General features: G+C 37.1%; 1 protein-coding gene across 2 annotated transcripts; it reads right to left on the bottom strand.

Annotated features, from left to right (window-relative positions):
* Positions 1-4181: 4181 nt before the first annotated feature.
* Positions 4182-8326, bottom strand: LOC107045477. Of its 2 annotated transcripts, none has more exons than XM_015267772.1 (6): positions 7849-8326; positions 6357-6881; positions 5691-5788; positions 5591-5626; positions 5307-5511; positions 4182-4956 (listed from the first exon to the last, which is right to left on the bottom strand). In XM_015267772.1, exons 3-6 carry the CDS (start codon positions 5733-5735, stop codon positions 4940-4942), a joined length of 303 nt encoding a protein of 100 aa, XP_015123258.1. In that variant the 5' UTR covers positions 5736-5788; positions 6357-6881; positions 7849-8326; the 3' UTR covers positions 4182-4939. The 2 variants fall into 2 exon arrangements, with proteins under 2 accessions (XP_015123258.1, XP_015123259.1); XM_015267773.1 differs by having other exon boundaries at positions 6535-6881.
* Between the last annotated feature and the right edge of the window lie 2383 nt (positions 8327-10709).

The following is a 10709-nucleotide window of genomic DNA, read 5'->3' as shown; positions in this document are numbered from 1 at the left end:
GATTCCCGGAATTTAGGCTTACCGTGAGCGCCTGGTGGGGGAAGAGAAATACAGTCCCATTCTCAGAATCGGCTGCCCCTACAGCCCCGTGAGTGCGACTATAACGAGAGTCTACTGTACCTCGATCCTGACGCACCCCGATGATCGGACATTCGTCGCCATGTAACTCGGCCATTCATCGCTATATAACTCGGCCGTCCATCGCTATGTGACTCGGCCACGTGAATGACCAATATTCAGCCAATAATACACACCAACATTGGGCGTACATCGGCGGATATGATGGCCCGAGATAACAGTCCATTGCTCGGTTGAATATCGGCCGAATATCGAAGCCGATTGTCGGTAAGTCGGCACCGATCTGGATCCGATGTTCAGCCATTTTGTATCACCCTGCATGGGTCGCCCAAAATGAAGTTTCAAGTTTTTAATTTGATTAGTTTATTTATAATCGCTGTGAGAAGCTGAAAAACCCCCCGATTTTCAGGGTCCATAAAAGTCGGCACACTTTGAACCGCTACCATACGTACGAAAAAATTTTTTTTTAAATCGTCAGATTTTCCAGAGATTCGTTGAATCCTTGGGAATCCAAGGAGGGAAGACAAAACTGAATATTGTAATAATTATTTATTTAATTAATAGAAATGTCGACTGCGGCTATCTCGTTGTAGAATTGCCGAACCGACCTCAAAAAAAGGTGCATTCTGAATTCAATGTAAAACACATTCGGTCAATTTTTTTTCTAATAAACAATCTCCGTTGATTTGAAAAAAAAATCGAGAAAATTCGTCAAAACAAAAGCTGTTAAAACGATCATAAATTGTTATGGGGTTTATGGACCCGCTCACTGTCGATCTCTCGAAATTGAAAATACATGTGCACCTGTCTACCTCTTTCAGGGACGTCGATACCAGTTACCATCGTTTAGGCCCTTTGGAGCGCAAATACACTGTACATTGCTTGCCCCCAGAGGGCCCAAACGACGGTAACTTGTATCGACGTCCCTGAAAGAGGTAGACAGGCGCACGTGTTTTCAATTTTCAGGGACCGACGGTGAGCGGACCCATAAACCCCATAACGAGTTATGATTGTTTTAACACCACTTTTTTTTGACAAATTTTCTCGATTTTTTTTAAATCAACGGAGGTTGTTTATTAGAAAAATATTGACCGAATGTATTTTATATTGAATTCAGAATGCATCGTTTTTTTTCAGGTCGGTTCGACAATTCGACGACATAATCGCAGTCGACATTTTTATTAATTAAATAAATAAAAATTATAATAATGAGTTTTTTCTTCTCTCGTTGGCTTCCCAAGGGTTCAACGAATCTCCGGAAAAATTGACGATTTAAAAACTTTTTTTTTCATACGTATGGTAGCGGTTCAAAGTTTGCCGACTTTTACGGACCCTGAAAATCGGGGGGTTTTTCGGCTTCTCACAGCGACTATAAATAAACTAATCAAATTAAAAACTTGAAACTTCGTATTGGGTGAGTGAAATACTTATATTACACAGTGCAATTGGTCCCATATTTATACGATTTTTTTTTCTCAAGTTATGCGCATATAACTCCAGGGTCCTCTACTTCTGAAACGGATAGTAGTGTGCTCATTGAGTCAGTGTGACTGATGAACACACTAGAATCCCTACAATATCGGCTGGCTGCATGACTGAGGTCTTCCGTGGTTTCCCTCAGTCCAGGCCAAATGGGTGGAGTTGGGGAAGTCGGCCCATGGTAACGCAGAGGGGGGAATACGAGAGGTAAAAAGAGAGGAGGGAGAGGCAGGGTGCAGGTGTCAGATCGAGAATTGTACTTTGATAACACTAAAGTAATGAAATAATTTATTTTTTAAAATTATTATAAAAGAAGAAAAAGTAATAACCCGGTTATGTGGCACATTAGTTGAAGTTGAAAAAATATTCATACCAATTCATCAAAAATTTCCAACCAAAAATATGCTAATAGGCAAGACCTTCACAAACTTATTTTTTTGTGTCAACCCGAGTGGAAATTCGGAAATTAGGTTAGACCTGACCACTGATCAGGTATTGATCAAGTTGACGGATCCGGGCCTGATCAGACATGTTACGCCTCCGACCAATCCAGATTTGATCAGGACGAATGGATCCGAACTTGATCAAGTCAACTGTATGAAAACCGGATGACTTGTCTGTCAGTATCAATAATAATTATCAATGATAATTAATTCAAAACAAAAATAATTCAATTCTTTCACCGTAGGCCGCCTCTCTTAATGAATCTCTACTGTTATTACCTCTGAAAAAGCTTATTATTTTTTTACCGATGCTGGGGATCGAACCGGGGACCCTATGGTTGCTAATCCTATGCCCTAACCACTACGCTATCGCGATATTACTATTGAGTAAACTGTATATTGCCTATATGATTTGTATCATTGAATTTACGATTATTCCTGATCTCGCAGATGTGCGTTTGTATTCTCAGAGATAAAATATGTTCAATTAAATTTTTATTTATTTCATTGATGAATAATAATAATGGTAATAACAATAACTCTATAAACAAATAAATAAATAGACATTTAGTGATTTTTTTTCTTAAGATCATTTGCGTGTAAGTTTGATACTCCTCTAATACGTATTTACGGCATCATCATCCCTCCCTTCTGTACATTTGAAAAGGGCTGGCTGTTAATTAAATAGATTAATTAAAATGAATTCATTAAATTAAATTAATTCAATTTAATTTATTTTAATTACAGTACAATGGTCCTTTTTGAAGATTGAAAATAATTATTGATAATGGTTGATAAAACTTAATTTGAATAGTATAATAATAGTTAATTAAATTATCCGAAAAACTTATTAAAATTAATGTCAGGTGGAGCGGATCTGAATCTGATCATTTTCTCTTCAATTGACCTCTTTCAAATGCCGATCAAGGACATCAAATCCGAATTTGATCAAATTGGGGTCAGGCAGCCGACCTCAGTGTGAGATCGTGCCTACCTGATCAGAACTTGATCTGAACCCGCCTGTAGTTTTTCGGATCCGATGTGCTGGATCAGAACTTAATCAGGTTCTCATCAGGCATCATCTGATCATGTCTACCTGATCAGAACTTGATCTGAACCCGCCTGTAGTTGTTCGGATTCGATCTGCTGGATCAAAACTTGGTCAGGTTGTCATCAGGCATCATCTGATCATGTCTACCTGATCAGAACTTGATCTGAATCCGCCTGTAGTTTTTCGGATCCGATCTGCTGGATCAGAACTTGGTCAGGTTCTCATCAGGGATCACCGGATCAGTCGAACCTTACAAAAACCGGATCAAGTTCTGATCATGCTTCAGGTGGGCCTGAAGCAATTTCCACTCGGGAATGTGCAAATACATGCAAATTTCCCTCTAAGGGTTGAGGAATTCCGTCTTAAGATCGCACTGATCATCGAAGAATCGAAAATAAATTACATAGATTGGTAATTGCCATAAGTGGATCTTGTACCAAAAACTATTTTTATTATACATTATTTCTCCGTGTCTATTGTAGTAATCATGTGGACCTTTCGGGAATTTAATGAGTCCAGTAAAAATTAAAAGGGTTTCGTGGAACTTTTATTCAAAGTTGGAGAAATATAAATTTCCATAACAATCACTATTTATTTACTAATGTAAGAAATGCCTCCGTGAGAAACTTACACCGTGGCAATGGAATTAAGGCTGTTCCAGAATGGAATATCGGGACTGGGTGACCCAGAGTAAAATCAAGTTTGCTTCCATCCCGAGTCGAAAAATTTAGTCTCAGACTAACTCAGTGACTTAGTCGGTTTTTGTTCTGGTTTTTAGATAGGTTTTTGGTCTGGATATGCGAGTTTTAGACCAAAAACCGACCTTGTTTGAAGGTTTCCTCCTCGAGTTAGTCGGTTTTTGGTCTGGTTAGATAGATGATTTCGTCGGTTTTTGGTCTAAAAACGAAGAGAGTGGGGGAAAATTTGCATAAAAATTACATACGAAATTTGCATAAATAACGAACCGTAAATGTTGGGTAAAAAATCTGCAGAAATATTACTATGTATTGAGCATCCAATGGGAGGAAGGATAAAAATAACGATTCCGTAGGTAATTAATCCGTTATTATTTTTTATTAAAAATGCTCCAACAAGTGAAGTATTCTTGATTACGAAAGGAACATGGAATTAGAATTATGTGTGAACTATATAAAAATAAAATAATACCTTGAAAAACACGTAAAAACACGTAAGTTATTGACGAGAACTATCAAGAATTAAGAACTATCAAGAATTAATCATGACTGACTGAAGAATATCGTTTTTTCTACAGTGGCAACAAGAATGGAGGAATTTCCGATTCATATCCCTCATGCGTTATTGGATAAAAGTTGTTGTTATTAGTCCATTGTCCTCTATTATGATGATGCCAAGGTTGTTGAAAATTCTCAGCAACTGATTGATTCTGATGTAGCGGTGTAAATAGTGGAGTGCGTTGCTGCTGGTAGGGATTATTGTTGTTGTCATGTCCTCTGAATCCGGTCGAAAGCATTGAATTATGGATTGGAGACATTGAATTTCGGTCAATCTGTTCTGATGAATATGGTACAGAATGATCATTCGATGGGCTACTGCTGCTGCATCCAGAATCGTTAGAAACTGAAGGAGGGGGTTCAGATGGTACCGTCTCAGATGTCTGGCTGTTTTGAAGAGGTTCACTGGCTCCTCGATTTTCTTTTTCACCTCCAGCATTCGAGGGAGTTTGTGTTGTCTTCAGGAACTGTACTGATCTTTTATTGGAGGTTCGACTCTTCCTTATTAATATGCCCTTGTTCTCTTTACTCCTGCTCTGTTGGCTCTTGTTTCTGTCTCTCCGATTGGTACAAATTTTATTTACGTGTTGACTGTAGTCTTTATCAGTAACCTTGATTGGATGATCTGGGGTTCCTTACGCATAGACGAATTCTGAAATGTCAATGGATTATGCCATGAGAATAAAATACACAACTCCACAGACAACCGAGTTTTAGAAAAAGTACGGAAAAGATCACGAAAAAATTACGTTTCCTAATTTTGCATTCTTCCCCTGTATTCTTTCCCTATTTTTACTAGAAAAAAACCCCAAAATAAGAATTTCTCTCACTTTCATGTTTTCTTATGTAACTCTTCCGGGGGTTCTTTTATTATTATTATCGACGGATTCTCTAAGTTCTTTTCCATGTTTCATCAATTAAACCATTAATCCTCCTGATGATTCCACGAAAAACTGATCAATTGAATTATGATATGAATCAATGTTTGACAAATTTCCTTACCCTTGACAGCCTTGTAAATTTTGGTATGCATCTTGATTTTGCCTTTCGTTCCTTTCACTGACATAAGCCTCAACGTATCTCCATAAATTTCAACAAAAACATTAGTTGCCAGTTGCTTCCAATTGTGAGTATCATTAAAGTCATCCATTGCTTCTGTCATTGCACGTCTATGGATGAAAACTTCGGTCCCAGGATGGATTTCCATCTGTAATATTCGCCACATGTAAATATTCCATCGAGTAATTAGGAGGGTATTGAAACAAAGATATTATCCAATAATTTACCTTATTCATAGAAGGCGTGCGCGCTTCGTCGTACAACTATAAAAAGAAAGATCATTATTATCATAATATCATATGATGGAATTCGTCCAAAATCATGTACCTTTTTTATTCGTTGAAAAGCTTTATAATGTCCCTCGTTTGCCATAATTTCCAAAGTCTGGGTAAAGTCTCGGAAATAGGAAATGATTTCCGGAGAAGCTAAAAAAATTATAACCAATCAAGTAAGCAACGTAGCACGGATAAAAGAATTCAAATTGATTGAAAAATCGATAGCATACAGAAGAAGCGATTAAGGAATTTGTTGACAAGAACTTTTCATCATAAAAAATATAAATAGAAAAATCATCTAGAAAATTCGAAATGAATATAATTTTTCTCATCTAATATTTATGGAAAAATCACAGGTCAAAATCGTATGATTTCAAATTGAAATTTGCGCAAGAACCTCAAATGATTTTATGCTCCTAGAAAACCGAAAACCACATTCTAACCGAACAAAGTGCAGTTAGAAGTCGCGGTTTGTCGGTCCTTCGGACATCAAGTATCGTATGTCACACGGCGATAAAGGTATTTACCGACTCATGTGATTATAATTCTCGCCTTCGGCTCGGATTATAAAGCCACATTCCTCAGAAAATACTTTCATCATCTGATAACATAATGTACATTTCAATATAATCCCTGAATCATAAATATTGTTTTGAAATGTTATATCGCATTCAACAGATATAAACTAACAAATTGATGAGGAGGTACTAATACTTACGAGGACCTCGCCTGGATAAATTGAATGATTCAAAAAAAGGGTTCCGACAATGAACGTCACACCCCTTACGACATTGCCCCTCATCGTCGGAAAGTCCTTCATCTGAATCCTCGTCATCCTCGGACTCTGAATCTTCATGATGGTTCTATCTCCGATTCTCAATTATTGGAGCTCTCACTGGTGTCATCGTCGACGACGTGGGCAGAATTTCCTCAAATTCTTTTCCTCCTCGTCGTTTCTTTTCTAACATGGTAGATTCCTCATCGTCAGTATCTATTGCATGAGAAGTGCGAGGACTAGAACCTCCTGCATTCATTGGTAAAACATCGAAAATTGATGCCCGTTGACTGAGTTTACGTTGATGCATGTAATCGGTATTAGCTCGCCGCTTCTTCTGTTCCCTTGCAGCTCCTTGTAATTGTTTACGTCGTTGCAGAATGTCCTCTGTGAAACCTTTTTGCTGAGGGTCCATCACGTTCCCATTCTCTTTATCGACCATCAGATTATTCAAAACTGTTGGGTCATCTGCAAAAATTAACAATAATGCGTTATTGAGAGCGTCATAATATTTATACTCCCCCAATTTCATTCATTATTCTCTTTTTCAATGTTTACTTCAAGAGGAAAATATCCCATAGTACACGCTTGGAAATTTTTGGCTGGATTACCGGTAGGCTTTTTGAATATTGAAAAACCAAAATTTTTTTAGTTCTAATTAAAATTCAAGAAATTTTGTAATGGAAAATTCATAATTTAGTTGAAAAAAATATTACAATTGTAAATTCTAGTTCCATCATTTCTTTACAATTAACAGAAAAAAAGGATAGTTCCAATGAATATATTCTTGAATTTTAAATTATTTGAAAATCCAATGTAATTTAAATGTTCTGACCCTCGATTCCCGCCGGCTTCTTAACAATAAAGATGGTTAGTATGGAAAACAATTGTGGAAATAACCCCCTCCCCCCTTTCGCCCAGTCGGACGGCATAGTCCGCAAACTGAAAAAAAGGGACATTTCGAGGAGCCTCTTGAGTTTTATTACGCTGTAGGTAGAAAAAGTGGGAAAATTTGGCCATCTAGAAGGACGGCGAGCTCGACTTTTCTCCCCCTCCCCCCTTTCTGTATTCGGCTTGACAGAAAAGCAAGGCCCACGTTTTTCCCCCCTCCCCCACTTTTGAATTCAGGAAAGCCCGGGAACTTGTTGCGTTGAGAACCCGTAGGATGTTCATGTATAAATCTACTAATGAATGAGCATACATTGAATAAATTACATGGCCAGAATAATTGGATCTTCCAATCATCAGTATCAATTGATCAACAATAACAATATTATTTTTCATGTTTAGATTAACGGGTTTGCATGGACGAACCAATGCCATATTCTCGATGGACATAAGACCGATTAAATCTTTCCTATCGTATTCAATGTTAATGAATGAAATAATTTGAGATTAATTGATTATAAGATAATTATCAATCATTTAAACTTACCGTTAAATCGCAAAATTTTTGCGTCCCACAACTTTGGTTTCTTTGTTGGTGCGTCCCTCCACAATAACTTAACGGATGCCTCTTCCTGACGTTTTTTGGGAGGAATATCCTTGGTTAATAAAACAGTTACTTCTTTACTGCTTGGCCAATAAACTAAACAATATTTTTCTTTCATTATCACTTTTATAATTCACTTTCACAACTCAATTTTTCAAGAAAACATAAATATTCCGTGACAACTTGAATGCAATGTTTCCCACAATGGCTACTGACCCATTCAAAACTGAAATTGTGAATGAGGCCTGTGAAGCATAGGTGGCGTCCTAGTAGCACAACAGTGTAGACTATACACTACGCCGTAGAATGTACACATAGTATACACTTCAAGGAGTACATATCCACTATACTCGATCGAGTAAGTGAATAGCCTTCGGGAATGATCGGATTGCATTCCCCATTGCAACTATCGAGCTTGGGTTGCAGACGAGCACGGAACGCATGACTTAAGGGGTAACGGAACCCGTCGCACGTAGAGGTTAGGGGTCCCCCCTATCGGTATTGCAGGTTCCCGTGGTTTTTTTGATTTTGTACGTGAAAAGTACAAAAGCCCATAAAATATAAATAAATGGATATAAATGAATAATAATGGTATGGAAACATTCTACTTCATCTTCTGACTCGTAAAAGTACTTCCCTCTTACAATTGGTGCCCTGTAAAGGACATGTTACCTCTTGGATAGCACCTAATTATCATAAATAAGTTTTTACGCAAATCACGCAACAAAAGTACGTTTTTGTACTCAAAATCTCTGTCTTGGACTTCACTCGACTTCTCTCTTCTCATGAAAATAGCCATCGGCTAAGAAAAATCTACAACAAATCGGTTTTTCTACCATGACTTGGCAGATTCCTACAAATAAAATGGCGTCGGCCTTGCCCTGGTCCTTACCATTAAATAATTTGCAATTTTTTTTCTGCATAAATGNGGAGGATGATGTGGATCCTCGATACGACCAGCCGATCTATGACGGAGCACCGATTACCTTTCAAGAGAGCATGTTACTACTCTTGAGTTTAGTTCTATCCCATAATATCACCGATTCATGTTTAGCAGACATGATAGCCATCCTCAATTTCCATTGCCTGAAACAAGGTCTGCAAAAGATGAGTCTCTGTTTTTTCAAAAAATTCTTCGGTTTTGCTGGTAATTCGTGGAAAAAAAGTTTTTATTGCAAAGAGTGTTTTTCGAATTTGAAGAATTCGTCAGATAGATGCAAACAATGTGGAAAAGACGCAGGTATCGGATATTTTGTACAACTTTCTATTACCGAAAAATTAAAAATGATCGTGAAAAGGGATGGATATTTTCAATTACTGCAGCATTCACGCGTCCGCACACGACCAGTTAATTGGGTACAAGACATTTATGATGGGGAATTATATCGCACTAATGGCGAGTTTTTGGCTTCTTCCTCAAACATATCATTGACCTGGTGCACTGATGGTGTACCCGTATTTAAAAGAGCACAGACTAGCATATGGCCTTTTTATTTACGAATTAACGAATTACCCTATGATCAACGTGTACTTCGAGAAAATACTATTCTCGCTGGTCTATGGTTTGGGTCACAGAAACCTGCTGCGAATTTGTTTGTGGAGTCATTTCACGATGAATTAGAAGAATTGTACCGCGGTATTAACGTTAACATTCCAAGAGAAAATATGAAAATTTCCTTACGTGCAGTAGTGTTATGTGGCACTTGTGATTTACCAGCAAAGAGTTTATTCTTAAATATTAGTCAGTTTAATGCAAAATATGGCTGTCCGATCTGTGAATGCCAAGCCAAACCTACAAAACTACCGTCAGGAAAATCTTTATTAGTTTTTCGATATGTTAAAGACTGGATTATGCGAACACTAAAGCAAACAAGAATTCATGCAAATATGGTACTCAGTAGGAAAAATAAGAATAATTTAATTGCTGATACGAAAACAGTAAAGGGAATAAAAGGATTGAGTTCTCTCGATTCAGTCATGCCTGACTATATTGGCGGTACAGGAATAGATTCCATGCATGCAGTTTACGAAGGCATTGTAAAAAAATTGTTAAAATTATGGTTCAACTCTGCTCACAGTTCTTGTCCATTCTCACTTCGCTGNAATTTTATAGTATGCAATGGAATCTGAATTTGTACGTCCATATGACGATGGAAATTATGGATGCATTTTCAATTCATTAAAAATTGAATCCAATGTGATGTTTAATTTTCAAATTGAATTAGAAAATTCAATATGTTATTGAAAAATCAATACTCGCCTAAGATGAACAAATTCAATTTCCCTGAATTTCCAAATTGCATAACATATCTCATGAACTATTTGACCTTAAATTTAATTCAAATTCACAACATTGAGCACTCAAATGCAGATATCACCTAAATTTCCAAAAATTCTAACAGTGTAACTCAATAATTACTCAAATATCTTATACGAAAATGTATAGCTTCAATTCTAGAGNTTGGTCCTCTATGGGTGAATTCCTGTTTCTCTTTTGAAAATATTAATGGACAATTAGTCAAGTTGGTTCATGGTACTACTGATTTAGAATCCCAAATTGCTGATTCTCATTGTCAGTATCTGAAATTGTTTTCGAAATTATCGAAATTACCGCCTGGCCCATTACTCCATTTTGTCATGCATAAAAAAAAACAATTAAAAATCATTGAATCATTCGGAAAATGCTGTAGTATTGGTACTTATATCAAGGGCATTCCTCGAAAATACATGAGTCAATTGGTCGGACAAGGCATTGATGAAAATACGGTTGCTGTAAGACGTTATCATCGATTGTTGAAGGACAA

Source organism: Diachasma alloeum, unplaced genomic scaffold, assembly GCF_001412515.2.
Source record: "Diachasma alloeum isolate Michigan unplaced genomic scaffold, Dall2.0 Dall_scaffold_00947, whole genome shotgun sequence".
Classification (NCBI taxonomy): Eukaryota; Metazoa; Arthropoda; class Insecta; order Hymenoptera; family Braconidae; genus Diachasma; species Diachasma alloeum.
Note: the sequence above shows the minus strand (reverse complement) of the source record. Positions and strands in the feature narration are given on the sequence as shown.

Excerpts from the sequence above, each read along its gene's own strand:
- LOC107045477 (XM_015267772.1), bottom strand. The coding sequence starts at position 5,735 with ATGGCAAACGAGGGACATTATAAAGCTTTTCAACGAATAAAAAAG. Across the intron at positions 5,627-5,690 it reads CTTTTCAACGAATAAAAAAG|TTGTACGACGAAGCGCGCAC; the intron begins GTACATGATTTT and ends TTCTTTTTATAG. Across the intron at positions 5,512-5,590 it reads GCACGCCTTCTATGAATAAG|ATGGAAATCCATCCTGGGAC; the intron begins GTAAATTATTGG and ends CGAATATTACAG.